Source organism: Condylura cristata, unplaced genomic scaffold, assembly GCF_000260355.1.
Source record: "Condylura cristata isolate star-nosed mole 26May11 unplaced genomic scaffold, ConCri1.0 scaffold00006, whole genome shotgun sequence".
NCBI lineage: Eukaryota > Metazoa > Chordata > Mammalia > Eulipotyphla > Talpidae > Condylura > Condylura cristata.
The window spans coordinates 17,012,309-17,033,178 of NW_004567107.1; the positions used below are offsets into that span (position 1 = coordinate 17,012,309).

The 20,870-nt window shown below is 40.2% G+C and overlaps 1 protein-coding gene across 1 annotated transcript in view; it reads left to right on the forward strand.

Moving 5' to 3' along the window:
- The window catches only part of SVEP1 (sushi, von Willebrand factor type A, EGF and pentraxin domain containing 1), a 146,495-nt gene that overhangs the window by 16,445 nt on the left and 109,180 nt on the right, over positions 1–20,870 (forward strand). The window contains exons 2-3 of the mRNA XM_004677442.2: positions 7,195–7,450; positions 10,226–10,402. Coding sequence (XP_004677499.1) covers positions 7,195–7,450; positions 10,226–10,402 — 433 coding nt within the window. The remainder of the gene's footprint in view (positions 1–7,194; positions 7,451–10,225; positions 10,403–20,870) is intronic.

Sequence of the window (20,870 nt, forward strand, 5' to 3'; positions counted from 1 at the left end):
GCAGAACAGGCGGATCGATGTTGTACACCGCTGAGGGGAGCAGTGGGCAGGTCAGGAGAGGTCTGCTGTGCCATGCGGGTCACCTCCAGGACTTGGGATTGCACTCACACTGAAGCAGCTGTGGCCAGCTTGCAGTGCTGCGTCCTTACCCACTGTGCCACCAGGGAGGGCCACAGGCTTTATTTTTTACTCTCTTCACCAATCACTTGGGTAGATGCACAGTTGTGTTTATTATTTCTATTATAGTTTATATAACATTTCTACTTTATTTTATGTACTTATTGTCTACTACTAGCAACAACATCTTTTATAGCTATGCATTTTAAGGCATGGTTTAACCAATTGCTTATTGTTTTGTATAAATGCTGTGATTAAATATACACCTTCAGTCATCCAATTGGGGGGAAGGGGGAAGAAAAGAGCCCCTTTATCTGTTTTTCTTTTTTGAAAATGCTCTGCTAGATAAAATAAAGATGGAATGTAAGATACAGGTGAACTATGAGAATTCTTTATGAAAAACAGAACTAATCCTAGAAAGCATTTGTTATGTGCACTTAACACAAATAAATGAGGCAGAGAACACAGATGAGAAATGAGATAAACAACAGGATGAAGTGAAAATAAAACTGGCTGAGAAGCTGAAATGAATAGAGAACTGTGTAAGATAACAAGAAAATTTTATGCAATGCCAGGGTTAATTCTTAATTAGAAATAAAAAGGAAGAAATGCATCCTCTGTAGAACCCAAACAGTGATGTGAAAAAGAGTTGAAGTCATTTCCACCAAATTCAGAACAAGGTAGAATGAGAAAGGAGTGAAAAAAAGAATAAAATACATGAAGTCCAGAAAATGGTGAACCAACATGAAAGTGACATCTTTTCCCACAATTAATACTCAAAAATATGAAACAATAAACATTTTTGAACTGGGGTATTTTAAATTCAAATAAAAAATATTGCCTTGGGCCCTCCTGGTGACACAATGTGTTAAAGCACAGCATTATGAAGCTATTGCAGCCACTGCAGCACAAGTTCAATTCCCAACCAGGGAGGTGACCCACATGGCACGGCAGACCTCTCCTGACCCGCCCGCTGCTCCCCTCAGCAGTGTACTTCATCAATCTGCCTGTTCTGCTCCCCACTCTGTCTCTGGTGAATCCTCTCACCCCTTACACCTCTTCTAGGTACTCCAGTTTTGTATGCATAAATAAATAAATATTTAAAAATATATTGACTAAACTGACAAAGTTTGGTAAACTTTTATCCTTGAAGAATGAAGGAAGTAGCACAAGAAGATTATGGTGTCCTCTTTGTACTTAACATTTTTAATAAGGAAAAGAGTTTTCTGGAAAGCAGATAGAAACACTGACATATTTGCTAGCTTTCTGCTTCCTGAAAGGGAGTAACTGCTTGAGTCCCAACGGGAATTAGTTGAAAACATCAAATTCTTTAAAAGATGTCTTGGGAGTTTCCCATGTCAGTGTCCTCAGTCAAAGGTGGCTGTAATGGGTAATTTGCACAAGGCATTTTATTCATGGAGCAAATGGTGTCCCCGTGTGAGATTTGCTGTGACCTCTCTCTTCTTGCAACGCCATTTATCAGAACAGTTGCCCAGTGGCCTGACGTGGGGAGAGGGAGTTGCAGTCTTGTGTAATAGTGATGGATCTCGGAGTTTAGAACAATGTTACACAACTCTGCATTTTTATCATTCTAATGACTATTGCTGGACCAGGGGAGCTTACTTTCTTGCCAGCTATTTATACAAGCTAATCAGAGGCTTGATATGATCCAGATGGTGATAACCTTTTGCCATACAAAGCCTATGTTGAATTTCTCCTTGCCAGCACAGGGTTTGCCTCATTCAATAATCTGGACCCCAAAATTCTATTTCTGAAAGGCCTTATGAAGGATAACAGATGATGTAAACTATTTCTGGGACACTAAAAGGAAAATCAAGTGCTGGGCTTCTGACATTCCACACATATTACCACTGATCTATTTACTCTTTATATCTCTGGAATGAAAAATGTTTTTATTAAATTTATTATGTTTTTATTAAGTCCAATGAACCACCGGGATTGGGGGGAGGGGCTAACTTATTTTCAGTAAATCATTCACCCCTCTGTCTTTTAAACTGCATTCCAAACCCAGGTCTTGTGTAATTCTTTGCTTGGACTACTAGTCCTGTTATTTTTCTACTATTTTAAGCTTAATATATTGTCTTGCCAACAGATATAATGATTCCTGTAAATACTCCTCAGTTCCCTGCAAGAAAAAACTAAAGAGAATTGCAGCTGAAAAGTGGGCTTTGTGTCATGAATAATGTAGCCAGAAATCTCTGACTCCTATCCTGGATATTAAGGAATGTTATTAACTTAAGTCAGGATACTACTTGCTCATTTCAGAAGAACAGTAGAGGTACAAAAAGAAAAGCTAATCTTTTCTTCTATAAAACTATGCAAGACACAGTTCTGTCCATTCCTACTAGTTACTCAATGATCAACTTTCTCAAGTATCTTTCTAAAGTATCATACTTTATCTGTTTCTCTCATTCATTAATTCACTCATTGAATAAGTATGAGCACATTCTCTGTGCCAGACACTGGCAAGAATTCCATTCTGAATACCATTATTTTCTCTTTTCTTTCCATTAAAAATCTCGCAGTTAACTGCTATCGTTTTATGAAAGAGAGAAATTAAAGTAAGCAAAGTTTAGGGAAGTGTTCTTGGAGGTTAGGTTGTTACATTAGAGTAGAACAACTCAGAATTTGCCACTTAGTAAAGAGCAAGGAGGGCATAAGAACAACTTGTTACACTAGAATGGAGTTTCCTTTGATCACTGATGCAAAATTGTAAAGACAAAAGGTCTCTCTCACTCATGCCATCCTTAGATTACCCGAGCTTTTCCCAGAGGCACTACTGAATGAAAAAGGGTGGATGTGCTGTGTATCTGTGTAGATTTAAGTCCATCCTCAATTTTTTCGTTTATAGGTAGGGCTTTTCACCTGCTTCATGGACTAGCTGCAAATGTCAGCATATATTGTCCTTTATATGGCTGAAAGGAGCTTCTTCAGACCGGTTTCTGATCCCTGTGGTATACCCTTATACCTTGAACAGCTTCTTTGCTTTTTCTCATGACGCGAAGTTCCAAGCTCATATCATCTACTTCTTGGCCTAGATCTGAAATCCATAATTTTCGTACAAATTCCTGGTCTCTTTTAGTTGGAAATACTATTCGGATCACTGCTCAAGAGCTAGTCATTACTACTGGGGCTGGTTCTTGATTTTCTCTGTGTCCCTTCCCTGACCTCCACTTTGACCAGTGTATCTTTGGGATAGATTCCTAGAAGTGGCAATGCTGGAAGAAATGATTATTTGACCATTTTTAATGATAAACTCTCAAGCTCAATTGGAAAAGAGAATTTTCAGTGTTAACCACAAACATCTTTAAGCCCTCCCTTTCATCTAACAGATGTCAGAGTTTCTTTACCAGATGGGAAAAAATATAATAAAGTTATAATTGCCAAATTAGTAAGGCAAGTAATTCAAACAGATTGAAAAGACTATGTCCAGGGAAAGAACAGGTCCTTCAAAAATCACTTGGGGGGGAAATTTCTTATCAAGTTTGACTAAATAAATGTATTCTCCTCATACCAAAGATAAAAATATGGATTTAATATAAAAAATCAGATCATTAGAGAAAAGAAGTGAGAATGGAACCTCTCTAACGCAGTCTACAGGAAGAGATGGGAATGAAAATGGCTCCAAGTTTTTTTTTTTTACCTGAGCAACCAAGATAATTGCTATAATAGGGGCTGATACTTGTCAGAAAATATTTATTGTACTTGTACCACTGCTTTAGAATCAGGGAATTAAGGAATTGAAAAAAATAGACAAAAAATACCCGCCTTCATAGAAGTTCTGTTAGAAGAATGGACTTCTATTTAAAGCAATCCTTGACATTTTGCCTCTAAATATTTCTGAGCTGTGTTGCAGAAAGACTCAGGCAAGCTGTTCTCCCAATCCTGGCCTTAATTCCTAGCCTGTGCCTCTTCCTTTCAGTAAGGTGGGCATAGAAAGATTCAAAATTATTTTTCTCTACTTTCCAAGATATCACAAGGTTCTATTGAGAAGAGAAACTGTGTATGTAAAAGAATATTTCACTATCTAAGATTTAAAAAAAAATGTTTTCCTAATGAGAAGTATAATTTTTGTTTTGAGACTCCAAACTACCAATGGTATAACATCCCATCTTAATACTCCCAATAAACTCTTAAGTCAGAAATTTCTCAAATACTATACTTGAGAACTTTTTTTTAAATTTAACTTTTTAAAATCTTAACAGATAGTGAAATATTCTTTTACATACAGTTTCTCTTCTTAATAGAACCTTGTGATACCTTGGAAAGTATGTAGAAAAAGATAATTTTGAATCTTTCTGTGCCCACCTTATTGAAAATTGAGTAACATTCAGGAATTCTTTCCTCTTCCCTTTCTCCTTAGAGCTGACCCTACACATTGGGGCTTCTCACTCTCACTCTGACAGAACACTCCACCCTCTGGGGTGGTCTCCATTGTCTCATCAGTGTTTGGTCCTCACTGACTGCATGGAGGGTTTTCAGCTTTCTTACCTTTAGAGCAGTAGCTCCCTGGACTTTTAGGATTTTTCAGATCAATGGGCCAGAGAGAATGACATCTCTGACTTTTGACTCATATGGTCCATACCATGGGCCTCTGTCTTCCTCTGCTTCACCAGAAACTCTTCACCAGCATTCCTCCTCAGCCTCTGAGGATACAGAAATGCATCAGCTCCTCTCTCTCTGACACCCACACAGTGAGACTCTCCTGTGGCCAACGGCACACCAGTGGGACTTGCTACCATCCCAAATGCCCAGCTAGAAGAGGACATGTGTGTTGCTACTTCAAAAGGGATGCTGGACATCTTGCCTGTGACTGCAGTGGGGGTGAGGGGGCAACATCCGGTATAGGTCTTCACAGTAACATCTAAAAGCTCTCATTTCTTCTAACTCCATCTCTTCCCCTCCTCAGAGATTATTTTCTTGTCTGGAAAGGAAATATCTTACACTTACCAAATATTCATCCTAAATCTTCTGCCATTCATCAAGAGGGCAGCTTTTTAAACTTTGAGACAAGAATGTTGACACTATTAATGGGGTCTCCTGGTGCGTGTATTTGGGGGATGTCTCTTTTAGTATCTCACATATTCTTTGACTGCATCCACCTGCCCTCTGTATTTCTCTTCAGAACAGTCCCAATCAATCTATTTATTTTCCTTTCTATCTGTGGTTTTTTAAGAGAGAGTGGGGGGAGAAGTTTTTGAAGAGCTTTTCTCAAGTGCTGAACTTTCCAGATGTTCTCCAGAAGCACTTTTCATTTGTCTTTAAATTCAGGTGTAATAGTTTTACTTTTAATTCACATGCATTAAAAAATTGGTAAGCGGGCCCTCCCTGGTGGCGCAGTGGGTTAAAGCACAGCACTGAGAATCTAAAACCACTTCCGCATGAGTTCAAATTCCCACCTGCCTAGGAGGTGACCACATGGCACAGCAGACCTCTCCTGACCCACCCGCTGCTCCCCTCAGCAGTGTACTTCGTTCATCTGCCTGTTCTGTTCCCCACTCTGTCTCTGGTGAAGCTTCTCACAGCCCCTGAGCCTCTGGCCTGTACCCCAGTTCTGTATGCATAAGTAAATCTTTTTAAAAAATTGGTAAGGATTATTGAATTAAAATCAGTACCTACTGATTATATGCTAATCAGGAATGCTTCTTGTAAATATGAATCTTAATAATCTGAGGGAATTTGAATTTTATAGCTGGGACTTCCCCTATATGAATTGAAACAGTTATTTTTTTAATGACATAATCTTTTAATTTTTTTTTTTAAGATTTATTTATTTGTGCATACAGAACTGGAGTACAGGCCAGAGGCTCAGGGGTGGCGAGAGGCTTCACCGGAGACAGAGTGGGGAACAGAACAGGCAGATCGAGGGAGTACACTGCTGAGGGGAGCCGTGGGCGGGTCAGGAGAGGTCTGCCACGCCATGTGGTCACCTCCAGGGCAGGCGGGAATCGAACTCATGCGGAAGTGGTTTTAGCTTCTCAGTGCTGTGCTTTAACCCGCTGCGCCACCAGGGAGGGCCAACATAATCTTTTAATTTTAACAGTTATAATTGTTGCTCTTCCTGGCTGCTCTTCTTACTGTAGTTGTTTCTTGAATCATTATTTGTACTGCTTACCAAATATTGAGTTCTTTCTAAAAAGTTGCCAAAAATATACCTGGGCTTCCTACCCATTTCTAATGAAAATCAACAATAGCATATTAAATTACAATAGCAGATTCTTCACTGGTTTTCTGGGATCTTTACAATTTGATGTTACAAAGCATCAATGGCAATAAATAGATGCCTTTCTGGAAAAGCTTTACATTCTTCTGTCTATACTAAAGGGATAGCATACAGTTATAAAGCAGAACTTGCTTGTCCTAAATTTATGAAGCCCAAGTGACAGATTAAGTGAATCAGTATTTTCTCATGAAAAGAGGACACCCAAAAACAACTTGATTTTGTGCTAAGGCTGGGTGGTCCAAAAGAGACAAAGTATTGAATCTATAATTTTGGTGGAGCAGTGGAAAAACAAATAAAGGAAGCAGATTGACCATTATTAACTCTAGAAAAGAAAGTGTATTTCTTCTAGTTAAGTTTTCAAAGTATGACCATGTGGTGGTTTAGCCAAGTAGGTAGGTAGGTTGATAGGTACATATATACAGACAGACAGACATATGCTTGGAAGTTGATTGCAAGTCAATCCAGATGATTCAAATTCGATTCATATTTTGAGAGCCTGAAAATCAATGAAAAATCATTTAACAATAATTGATACTATTCACAAAGATTCTCCTAGAAACATTTGGGTTTTTGCATTATCAACACTGCATGGCTGTGTTGCCGCTTCTACTGCTGGGACTTCTGCTGCTGCTGTATTTTACATGTTTTTGTGGTGTTATGTGATTCCGTGAGACCACTGGATACTCTGGTCTGTGCCTATTGCTATTTTACTGACCAGTGTTCCATTCCTTCCTTTGTGAAGTGCTAGTGATCTTACAGATACTCTTTTACATAAGAAAGGAAGCCTGTTAACACAGTACAAATTCATGCCAACTTTCTCTATTTCATTGCAGCAAATTCTTCGTCATTCTAGAGAAAACTCAACCAAAGTCATATTTCTCATTACTGATGGATATTCTAACGGGGGAGACCCCAGGCCCATTGCAGCATCGCTGCGAGACTTTGGAGTAGAGATCTTCACCTTTGGCATATGGCAAGGCAACATTCGAGAACTAAATGACATGGCTTCCAGCCCAAAGGAGGAGCACTGCTACCTGCTGCATAGTTTTGAAGAGTTCGAGGCTTTAGCTCGCCGGGCATTGCATGAAGGTAATGAAGCTCATGGCGCTATGTGGTGCCTCTAAGTGCATTTTCTCCTCACTTACTGCCTGATCCCTCTGGACTGTGACAGCAGATCCTTCAAGGCCTTTGCTGAGCACGATGTGCATGTGTCCTTTGTATACTGTGTGTTGACTTTCATGAATAGAGCTGGTGCTCTGGCCTTGCAATGAGACTATTTGTTTAGATTTGATTTTTAACAGCTGTGGAATATATCCATAGGCTCCCACCTAGAATGTGAGAATTAATGGAATGAATTTAGGTGTGTTTGGAGGCCACACACACAGTGGGAAACCTTGACTTAGTTCTCATTTGCAGTTATCTGGAAAGATGAAGTAAACATTCAGACATGCATAGCAAATCACACCAGAAGGTTTCCAGAAATACACATGTAGATACAAGAGCAATAAATACTTAGCACATACGTCTTGATCTGACACTTTGAAGATAAGTATGTGCGTGCATCTTCCTGGAGGGCACGTGGAATGTTTGTAAATATTGAGAAACATTGACCGCAATAAGGAAAGCAATCAGGAAAGTAATTCGTTAGAGAATTTTTCAAAAGACCATTTTGTAAGGGTGTTTAACTGGAGGTCGTGAGCTGAATAACTTTAAGGTTTAGTAGTGTCATGTATCTCCGTGAACCAACCCCAGCACAGATGACAGGAGAACTAGCCTCAGCCCAGCGTTGTGTAGTAAATCAGCTCAATCCTTGCAGGCAGTCATGTGAAAGGGGATGTCATGGCAGCAGGAAGTTTCGGGCAATTAGTAAAGTTCCTAATAAGTGGGTGAGTCCTCCTGAAGTTTCGAGAATGTAGAGAAGGATCTCAGTCTTGTTAGGGATACAGCCCAAACTCCAAATTAGTCACCCACTAGCTGAGCGCCTTTTGACAAATTACCTAACTTTTGTACTCCTTGGGTTCCTTATTAATATGATAGAGACCGAGAACAGTATCTTTTCCATTGTTTTAAGGATTAAATGAATTCGTGCATATCAAGTGAGAGAAAAATTGCTGAGCGCCTGATAAACTAAGCTTTCAATAACTATACACTATTAGTACTTTAGACTATTTATTTATCAGCTGTAAACTTGAGTTTTCCCTTCTTTTAAAATGGAGCTAGTATAATATCTTTTGTACAGATATTTTGTCAGGAGGATTAAATAAAATATTTAAAATTCACTAAGTATATTGTTCAGCATATGGTAAGAAGTTCAGTTACTGAAGCTTCCTTCATGTCTCTTTTTCCCAGGGGAAAGTGATATGTTGAGTGGGAAGACAGAGAAGCTGTGTGACTAGATGGGATTATGAAATTATGGGTATTAGCTTTGCAATAGAAGATCAATTTCTAGTGTTGCCATCTCTGATTTGCAGGGTTGGGACTTTTATCTCCTAATCTAAGTTGACCTGGAAACTGAATAGGAGAGAACTTTAAGGAAAGACTTTTAGCTACTATATCCCTTTAAAGGATTTTGAAGATATCACTTTAATTACAATAAGCTAGTAAACTGAAGTGTATAAAACTCTGATTGTGGCTCCAGATTTCAGGAAAGACCTGGTCTTTACTGAAGAAAAAAAAATGAGCTTTATTCCCTACTTCTGTTGTCTCTGAAGCTATTTTCAATTACAGTGGATCTACTTGGGTCTCAAATGAGTCATGTTTTTTTCTGCCTGCTCTTCTCAATAGACCATAGGTTACAGAAAAGCTTTCCTCATCTACAACTTGTTTATTTAGTTCTCTTCCAGATCTGAATGCCAGTGTGCAAATCTTGATAGTTGGCTTTTTCTTGCTCCTTAAGCTCTCCCAGTGACCAATATCTCAGAGCTAACAGCCCATGCTGCAGACCTTTAACCACACCACAGTCTATTAGATGGAGTTTTAATAGGATGCCTAGTTGTATGGGTCACTTCCCTTCGGGACTAGAGTCTTCCTTTCCTTTACCCCAATCTACTGTTCAGAGTCTAACACAGAGTCAGACGGTCCATAATTTAGGTCATCAACAATCTCCTTTCCAGGTGTGCAGTTGTAGTCCATGTGTCTTGCTTACGCATCTGAGTCCTTACCATGGGTCCTAATACTATAGACCTAGCTCTGGGTTTTGGCTAAGATGTTTGAACTTCAACAGCATAAAGTTGCCTGATTCTGAGCCATCCACCCTGAATCTGTCATATTCAGCCTCTGCTGTCCAGCTGTCATGGTGTTAAGTCTTTAATCAGATGCTAGTTCTATTATTCAAGAGATATGGTTAAGTCTTTAAACATGTAACTACAAAAGTGATGGCCTTTATTCTTTAGTTAGTGGCTCACAAGCAATACTGTGAGGCAGCCATCAAGATTAGAGTTTGATTTTTGTATTTGAACAAAGATTTTGGAAATCTAGTTACTGTTGCCTGACCACATATGGATACAGCGGAACACTGCGATGTGGTGGCCAGGCAGTGCTCTGTGAACCGACTGCCTTACTTCCTGCTACATCTGGAGATTCCTCGCTACAGTACTTAACTTCTGCCTGACCCTACATAGCCTCAAGAGCTTCTGATGAGTTCCCAGACTGAAATAACTTAACTGGCTGAGACAAATCCCCAGTTTCTGGTAGTGCAAATAATACACACTCACATTTGGGTGGGATTGGGGGGCAGCTGGGAATTAGACGGATATGCAAAGATATTTTCTCCAGCTTGCAATGAAGTTTTAGTAACTAGAGAATGAATGTAGGGTTCAACTGCTAATTTATATTTTATTGTCCTCTGTCATATGTTATTGGCAGATCTGCCTTCTGGAAGTTTTATTCAAGAGGATATGTCCCATTGCGCGTATCTCTGTGCAGCTGGCAAAGACTGCTGTGACCAGATGGCTAGTTGCAAATGTGGGACACACACAGGTCAATTCGAATGCATCTGTGAGAAGGGGTACTACGGGAAAGGCCTACAGTATGAATGCACAGGTGAGTCTCCGTGTAACTGTAGGAGTTCTCTGTTGCTAAGTAACAACTGATCCCAGATCTCATCGGCTGAAAGCTGTGAATGTACATTGCTCAAGAGTCAGCTGGAAAGCTCTTTTGGTTTCTGACATGTGGACTCAGGAATTTGCCATCAGCTGTGAGTGGGGTCGACTGCCCTTCTGGCTTCTCTCACCTGTTTGGGGATCAGCTTGCTGGGGTCTGATCTGCAGCAGTTTTGTCTAGGACTAGCAAGCTGTCCTTTCTGTGGCCTCATACTCTGTCAGGCCCACCCAGGCTTGTTTGTGTGGTGGTGGCAGACTTCCAAGAGGGAAGAGTGGAAGTTTGCAAGGGCTCATGAAGCCTGGGCTCAGAAATGGGAGGGAGAACACTTGGGGTCTTTTATTATCCATCAATAGCCACACTTATCCTCTAGGCACTGACATGGAAATATGCCTCATTCTCATAATGAAATTGAAGACAGAAGATTCTGGTCCTCAGGCCACTTGTAACTTCTAGATTATTTGGGGGCAAAATGCAGTACCTGAAAATTCTTGAGTTCTTCACATATCCCCACCAAAGGACATCAGAAAACTAAAAGTTCCATCACTTGAAAATCATTCTCACATCACTTACATTTGTGATATTACCTCTTTAGATTTGCTTACAAGAAGATCTTTGTATTTTGAATATCTTACTAAAGAGAACAACTTAGGATCCTTACGTAGAAGTCGTATATAGTTTTTTTTTATATTTTCTGTTTATATTTTCTGTTTTACCTAAACACCATTAAAAAATACTAACCTACTGCTATTTCAGAAAGAAATGTATTCCCCTGGAAATTGACATCCAGCAGGAAAAAGTAGGAGTTGTGTGTTTACTTGATCCTTACCAGGTGTCTTTCACCGCCTGTTTCACGCGAACATAATTTTACTCTGACATTTGGGAGCTAGGCCTGCTGTGAACACAGACGCAGCCCCTCCCTGGCCCATCTTCCAAACCTGCCTTCTCTCCTCCCTCTTCTCCCCTTCTCCTGTTAGGACCTTGCCTCTTGTGTTCGTCTCTGTTTTTCTTGTTGCCCATCAGTTCCCTTTCCATACCCCGGGCCCTACTCCTGCCTGGCAGACACCCCCCTGGGTCTGAGCACCCACATTCACTCAGCACAGACCCTCCTCTCTTGGCCTGGCCCCCACTCCAGCCAGCAGGATTTCTCATTTAAGCAGGGGAAAAAAGGAGGCGAGGATCAGCCCAACTGCCTCTGAGTTGGCAAAATGCCTCCCCTTGAATCTTCCCACACTTTCATCAAGAACCCTGCTTGGAACTCTCCCCACCACTCCCGCTTGCCTCCTCCCACCCTCGCCCACCAAGCCCAGGCAGAAGCTCTCATTTTCTTCGCTCTGTGCTGTGGTCAGCATGTCTGCTTTCCGTGTGGTCCTGGACGGCACTCCCGCCGAGAAGCCACGGCATGTGGCGGCTCAGCCACGTCAGCGCCACCAGGCTGTAGCCTCCATGCTCTGTAGCCTGTCATCTTGCCTCCTGGGGGACAAACTCCAGGAAGGGGGGCATTGTGAATGGCTCCAGTTACTCAAGTAGCTGTGGTTGCAGCTAGCCATCCATGCCATGCTCAAGGGCACAGCAGTCTGAAATGTTGGAGATTGGTGGCCTGTCAGAAGCGCATCAAGGGAGGGTCAGGAGCATATTTGCTGCTGATTCCAGCCAAACCACAAAGCATAACCTTTTGTACTTAATGTAGCCACAATGTCTCTTAAATTAGTAAACCAGCTCAATACTTTCTCACATGCAACCTTTAAATTAGATACAGTTGCATGGATATAAAAGTCCTGAGTGTCATCAGCAAGATTTGTTTCTAAGGATAAGGAGAAGCGTGGGGGTAACAGGAGCAGTGATTATCACACCGGCCTCTCCTGCAAGCTGGGAACTGGAAGGAAGAAATTGACTCTATCCTAACCATGGCATGAAAAGACTCCTCACCAGATGCCTTTCTTTTGGAAAGAAGGAGAGGTATATTAGCTCTAAATTTTACTGTACTGAAAATCTGGAAAGCTTGCACCCCTTTTGAAATCTATTTTGTTAACAAAGATCTCACAGGGTACCTTCTCCCGCTTGCCCTATGCTAGGTATTCAGTGGTGAGCAGACAAACTTGGTCCTGCCTTCTTGGAATTTATAATTTAGCCATACAAGTCAATCCGTAGTCACATAGTAATCTGTGTTATATAATTAAAAAGCCCTTGTTATGAAAAGGGTTTCAGGAGACCATCCAGCAGGGCCAGACTAAGATCAAACACTCCAAGAGCTGAAGGATAGCAAGACAATAGCTATATTATTGCTCCAGTACAGAATGTTATGTTTCTTTCTGAATAGTTGGAATTCTGAGTATTTATCCCCATTGTAGAAATAATGCCTTGCAGAAACAAATCATTCCTCTTCAGAGCCAGAAGAAACCTTAGACAGTATCTGCTTTAAACCCCTCATTCTATAAGGAAATTGAGGTCTGGGGACTGGAAATATTTTGCTCAAGATGGTATTTCCAGTCATCAGCAGGACTCAGGATGGGTCTCAGGACACTTCTTTAAGTCCTATATTGTTTCTAAGATTTCACATCACTTATTTTGTGTTTTTGAAAACAGTGTCTTGTAGGCATTGTTACTGAGAGATCACAGACATGGACCAGAGCTCAAAGTCTTTAAAAACACCACAAGGATTGGCCCAAATTCAGCCTCTTCCAGTTACAAACTGGGTGTCTTCGGATAATTAATTTCTTCTAATTCTCAATTCCTCCTGTAAAATGGGCTTCATATTGCATATGTGTATATGGAGAAGTATATTGACAAGTGTGTGTATAAATATCTGTGTGTATACTTACATACATACATGCATGCTTATCCACGAACATACATACATGTGGGTTAATTGAGAGAATATGCTTAGAGCACTTGAGATAGGAACCGGCATACCAATACCCAGTGGTAGAGTATATGAGAAGTGTGTCCTGGGGAGTATAAAGAAGATATATAATGCCAGTTGGTGCCATCAGGAAGTCTTGCCCCTATTGAAGGTGGACTACTCTTTGATCTGATGAATATCCAGTGAAAGTCAAGCAGAGAGAAAAGGCAGTGGTAATATGCTGAAGAAAGTCAAGGTTGTTTGCCTTGATTGGGGAAGAGTAATATACTGAGGCAAAATATACTGAGTGAAACAAATAAGGAATAAGAAGAATACAGGATGGTGTCACTTACCCATGGAATAGAGAGAAACCAAGCCAAGGCTCAGATAGAGTCAAACCAAGACCTAGCCACAGAAAGTTAACTAAGCTGAGGAGCAAGAGCAAGGTGGGAGGGAGCAGAAAGGACTATAGTGGAGGACTATAGATTGTGGGTGTCTTGGTGACAGGTGCAATGTGTTACTAACACCCCAGGGGAGAGATCCTGTACTTCTCAGTCACAAACAGTGATGTTAATCAGTCGATTAATGGTATTTTCCACTAATATCATAGAAAATAAAATACTAGAGTTGTTAGGGTATTTCTCATCATTCACTAGGGGATGAGTAAACTCTGCCCCCTGATCTACCAGAAAATTTGTCACAGACTGAAATTGAATGAAGGTCTCCTGATTCCCAGACAAGTCCTTTCATTATTTGAAACTGCCTCATAAAGAGCCCATGAAAATTCAAAGAAAGCATCTTCCCGTGATGGCATAGTGCTCTCCCTTCCTTCTCCACCTCCTCCTCCCATTCCCGTCTCCTCACTTCTCGAGGTGATTGTCAACCTGAGACTTAAACAGTGACCTCCCAGATCCACGTGGCTTCATGCCACGTGGTGTGAGCTCCATGGTCAACAGTTGTTTCATGGACAAGCCCAGGACACTCAAAAAGGTTTTAGTAAGAGTGGATCTTTTCCCTATGATAGCATCTTCATGTGAATGCAAGACTGAAGGTATTCCTTAGCAATGAAATCACAAGTATTACTTTTCAAAGGGTTCAATTTGAGAAAATATTCGCAGATAATGTAAGACAATATTTAGTATGTTTGGACTGGTTTTGAATTCCCATAGCTCAAAATTTCTTTGAGTTAGTTTCAAAGTAAGCATGTGCTTTCAGCTGGTGTTTTTTTTTTTTTATGAGACATTTTTATTATTTTTTTTAAAGATTTACTTATTTATGCATACAGAACTGTGGTACAGAACAGAGGTAAAGGAGCAGTAAGAGGATTCACCAGAGACAGAGTGAGGAGCAGAACAGGCTGACTGATGAAGTACACTGCTGAGGGGAGCAGTAAGCGGGTCAGGAGAGGTCTGCTGTGCCATGTGGGTCACCTCTCTGGCCGGGGATTGAGCTGGTGGTAAAGCAGCTGCAGCGAGCTTCATGGTGCTGTGCTTTAACCTGTTGTGCCACAAGAGAGGGCCTTCGGCTGGTGGTTTTACAGCAGTGAGTACATAATAACTAGATAGTCCAGAGTAGATGCTTTATTCATATATGTCTTGCTCATTTAATAGCACTAACCACAGAAACCATATTTGACAGAATTAAATTATATGAATGCTAAAAATAACCTGCTAGATAAAGAGGAGTGGAAACATGATTATAGTGCTAATAAAACCACTTCCAAGTGGTCCAGTTCATCAGCCAAACAAACTGAAATTGTGTGTCCATGGCTTGATGTCTTCCTGACTCCTTTATGGCGATCTATGTAGACCACAGCAAATCTTAAAATCGGGTATGGAATTTTAACACCTTATGATTTGGTTTAAATGGCTGAAAAAATATTCTTTAGGATTCATTATTGAACTTCAGCTAAAGAAACCTACTGCAAATGGGGGAGGCATTTGACAGTGATGATGGTGACAGTGATGAGCATGGCAGCAATAATAGCTGATAGTGATAAAGCTAGTTCGGTTGGACTTACTCCAGGCACTTTTCCAAGTATTGTGCTACAACCTCTCATTAAGATTCACATTGAATCCCTGGGGTGTTGTTCCATTTTGGAGACTGGGAAGCTAAAAGTTGGAGTGGGGGTGAAGAGGCATGTGTGGGGTTAGGAACCAAGTTATCTGACTCCAGAATCTACAGCAGGTCATACAGGTAGACATTTAACAAATAAACACACAACAGTTCCAAATTCTCTGAAGCATAATTTGACCATCTGAGATATTTGAGAGTTTGAGACCAAGTGAGGATATTTGATCATGCTCAGTCTGCTAAATAGTAGCTTCATCTGATTCAACGTAACACTAGGAGGGGAAAGAAGAATTTGAGTTATATACAAGTCTGCTTCTGCTTACTGTTTTTTAATTATGAATTTTTCATAAAATACACTTCGAGATCCTTAGTATGGCCTATTGACAATGTGTGATTTGACCTCACTTTACCCTTTGAACTAAAAACTGGAATAAGTCATAGTTTCCCTTGCATACCATGTTACTTTATTCCTCAGACCTTTCTTCTTGCTTCTTTTGACTTTCCCACCACACCTGACGATTGTCTTCTACTTCATCTGACTAGTGATTCTAACAGACAGGGGCCTTCCAATACATTCTGTATTCTTACTGTCTGTCTTCAGTGCCCATAGTAGGTAGTACTCAGGATAAAAGATATCAGTAAAAGATCAGCTTGAATGCCAGAATCTTAGGTGAACAATAACTCAGGGTTTAAAGCTTTGGTAATTGCTGGTTCCCAAGTGTCCTTCCATAGACGCTTTAGTGTACAGCCTCATGGTCAGAAGCACTAAAGAATGTATTTCATTTATTTGAATGCAAAATATTTACATTTGGCTAAACATGGTCAACAATAACTCAAATACATCGTATGGCTGATTTACTGGATTAGTTATTTTTAAATGGCTAGATCATCAAATCAGCTGTGAATAGCCAGTGAACTCTTGTAAATCCAGGCTGTTGCAGCTGTTCTGAATTTTCCCTAGAGGGATTTGAGAGACTGGAGAATGGAGACAACAGGCATCTTGAGGACATTGTTCTTCGGTAGAGACTGACTCCATTTCATTGAATTTGGAGGGATTAGCATATTGAAATTTATAGCTGGTTGGAGCTTAAGGCTGAGTGCTAGACACTGAACCCAAATCCCATGTATTATTCTTCATACAAGGAGGACACACTATAGAGATGGAAACATGGGAGATTTATGCAGGAATGCAAATACGTGTAGACAAATCCCTACACCCTTCCCCCCTGCACACACATGCATTTCCCTGTCTAAATGTTGTATCATGTCTTTGGAAAGAAACGACAAAGGGCTCTCAAAAATTCTTGAATGGAAACCAGAGCATTTGGAAATCTTGTTCTCCTAGAAGAATTAGCTTATTTTTCCCCAAAAACATCTCCAGCAGTGCCTAATAATGGATTTGTAAGGTGTAAGGAATTTGAACAATGTATTCCTATTTGCTTTTTATGAGGGACTATTCTAGCATTGACCCTGGTTCCCGTCAGTTTAAAGAGAAGATGAATTATTGCAGCCCAGAGGAGACTAGTTTATTCAGCTTGCCATTGCATGAGGTGGGTTTTCAGTCCTGATGGTGCATTTTCCACTCTTCCCTGCAACTTTGAAGGAGGGAAATGAAAAGTAGGCCATAGTATGAAGCATCACCCACCTCCAGAATAAGTGGAACCTATATTCCAGATCAGACTTCCTTTTGAAGGAAAACGAATAGCCAGGTGTGACACACTCCCACGGCAGTCATGGGCCCTGGAATTCTACAGCTGATAAAGAAGGCAGAGTACCTCCCTGGATCGAGTGAGTTGCTGCCACCTTCACTGTTTCTGATGTACATCATCTTCCTTGGTTTGCCCACATGGGACTCTTCAAAAGAAGTGATACCATCTTTGAAGTGATATCAGGGGTGGTTGGGGGAAAGCAGTAAATAAGGGGCCTCCCTGGTGGCACAGGGGTTGAGTCTCAGCACTATGAAGCTATCAACAGCCACTCCAGCACAAGTTCAATCCCTGGCCAGGGAGGTGACCCACTTGGCACAGCAGACCTGTCCTGTCTCACCCCTGCTCCCCTCAGCAGTGTATTTCAGCCAATCTGCCCGTTCTGTTCCCCACGCTGTCTCTGGTGAATTCTCTTACCCCCTACACTTCTGGCCTGTACCATCTCTTGTGTGCATAAATTAAATAAATAAAGCTATGCCTTCTTCACTCCCTTTTCCCTGCCCTATTCAAATACTCAGGGTATCAAAATATCCCAGAAATGGGCCCAAAATGCTCCATTTACAATATGGGAAACATAAGTCTAGTTGGGACAATAGCCAGAGTTCGCGATTTGAAGATGATAACTGAAGCTGAAGGTACTCGGGCTGAGTGAAACCATGATGTGCCCTGTAGGGAGCTGACCGTGGACGATGCCAGTACATATAGGACTTTCTTTCCCTACCCAATGGCGTGTTCGTAACTAATATTTCAGAGCAAGCAGTGGCAAGAATCCTAGTCAGGAATCCTAGATCTCACTTACTGTGTTGACTAAGCAGGTTGTTTATTTATTTATTTATTTTAACCTCTCTGAGTGCCAGCTTCCTACTCCTACTCTTCCTACTCTTCTTCCTAGGGTTAATAACAATAGGATTGTTATAAAAATGAATGAGATAATATGTATAAAAAACATGCTATGGCGCTTGGCATATGGTAAGTGCTTGATTAATATAAATCACTGCACTCTGTCAGTGTTTGTTCTCAGCAGGGTGTGTTTGGGGCCTGCAGGGGACACTTGGCAATGGCTGGAGACAATATTGGTTGTCACAGTTGGAAGGAGCTGCTGGCATCTAGTGGCTGATGGCCAGGGATGCTGCTCAACATCCTACAGTTTATCAAACAGTCCCAGCAATTTCCAAATGTCCATAGTACTAAGGCTGAGAAACTTCTGTAGCCACAAACTGAATTAGTGCTTTCTTGCAGAATTCAAAAATACCCCTGTCTAGATAGTTTAAGAAGAAACATCAAAGCTTCGTGATTCTGAAGGGCTGAGTCGTCTCTGGGCTATGCACACCGCCTCTTACACTCAGCCAGCCTGGGCGCTTGGCAGCACAGACTCCTCCAGCCCCTTGCATGGCTTGATGGCTGCATTTTTGACTCCTTTGCTTGGCATATCCCACATCTTGTCTATCTTTTCAGTTCTTACAGGCCCTTCAGGACACAACTCCCCTCTAAAACAACTTCTTCTATCCTGTACTTCCTACATCCATTGCTCTGGCAGTTAGATCAGTTGCTTCTCTTAAATATTTTCTTTCTTTTAGTACTTACTACATAATAATATTATGTGGGCAGCTTTTGCTTTTCTAATATCCTGTGAGTTCCATTAGGGTAGGATTCTATCTACGCCTCTTTTTTATTTTTATTTTTAAGCCACTGCTGTGGACATAGGCACTGAGTAAGCATTAATAAATGTCGACAGAATGAATGAATGAATTAGAAAACAAATAAAGCAAAATGCAAGTTTACATATTAGAACTCAGCATATGGAAACTCTGCTTGGTTCCCAACTTCCTGGGAATTTTCCACTCCTTTTTTGGAGGAGGGAAGGTGAACAAGTCTGCTGACCCTGAGAAGCACTGGCTTAGAATCAAAGTAAGCCATCTGGAAGGCCGAGTTCAACAAGAGGAAGTGGCTAATCACATATTTATCTCTTTCATGTTATCTAGTTACTGAGATTATTTTATAAACTTGTCCTAAAACCACGGTGTGTATGTGTATGTATGAAGTACTGATGCATTGATGACAGATAGTTAAGTATAGTGATTTAATTCATAAAAGTTCAAGACAGAATTCTAATGTATTATGAACTTTTACCATTTAAACAATCATCTAGAAAATATGTTAAGGCAACCATTAGTACTTTTGCTATATTATGTAGCATAAGTTAGTGATTATGAATCACTAAACTTGAGACTTATAAACAAACTCTATCAAAAGGGAAGCAGTCATGAAAATGAGGCACTAGCTAAAGAACAAGTTATAAGAAAAAAAAACAAATATAAATAATATATAAAATACAGAAATTCCAGCCATAAAATTAATAATGTTGACTATTTCACAATCAATACTTAACATTTGAAGCAAAGCATTTTTTATTTGCATGTAATATGTGATTTGTCTAGAAAATTTAAAGAAATTAATTGAAATCAACTAGAATTTAACATGTTTGTAAAGTGTCAAAACAAATACTTCAGAACAATAAATTCTTTTCCCTACTGAAACAACAGTAAAATGGACAAAAAAAAAAAAAAAATTTATGGTCAATAAATATAGTGCAATTTATAGTTATGGAATAAAAAAATAAGAGCAATTAGGCCAAATGTTTTAATCAATTATAGTACAAAGTTCTGATAAGTTCTGATTAGAACTTATCCTTATGTCTAGGGATATATGGACCAGAATGAATCACTCCATATATTGGAGAGTGAAATGTTTTGCCCATCAAAGTCTTTTTCAAAGAGGTGCCCAAAGCGATCTTTTACATATCTTTAAACATGCCATTATTGTTTATTTAGAATAAATTCCTTGCTTTTGAAACTGACCTACCCAGCCAGTAAGGATGGTTGATGGTTGATGGTTCTGGTGCTCGCTTTCCTTTCTAACTTTACCCTCTACTCCAGCCAGAGTGGCCTTTTATTTAGTCATCCCATCCTTTGGTCTGGGTTTATACCCTTGGTCTGGAATGCCAGCACCCTGCTCTGACACCTTCCTCACTCCTTTGCATAGGCTGGAGTCAGTTCTGAAGACACTTTAATCAGCAGCGCTTACCACCCAATCATCTTGACATCTGGACAACATCCTTCTTATGAATGTCTTTTAATGTGATATTTTAGTTCCTTTCAGTTTAAGACTACAACAGTGGTAAGGGCATAAGAGAAAAAGTTCTCTGTATCTCCATTATCCCATTACCCTACAGAAGTCATGAAGTTTTAGTGTAACAGCAATTTGGCTATAAATATGATCACCCTTTGTTGTCGTGAAAGAAAATCCATTTCTCCAGTTGGCTACATGACTTAGAGAAGGTCAGACAGTGTCAGCACCAGTGGTAATTAGCAAGGATTTTCACCCCATCCTTTGTACCACACCCTGCTTAATGAATGAAATGGGAGAAAAGTGGTGACAATGTGAAATTTAAAGTGTTGAAAATATTGCAATTGCCAAAATACTTGTAATTTTATTTACACACATACTTTTAAGCAAATAATCCAAATATTTTAATAGGTAAAAATGAAAGGGAAAAAATTAGTAGATAAGTGGAAAACTTCAAGGTGCAACAGACTAAACCACATAGATCATCAGAATGAATACCAGACAGAATGGATCAATCTGAGAGAGGGTCTGTGGAAATTACGGAAGAAGATCTTCTAATTCTACCCAACAATGCCTTTATTATTTATTGAATATCTTTTTAGTTACTTTGGAAACAGGAATATTTTATAGTACTTGCCTTAAAAGTAGATTATTATGGGATAGA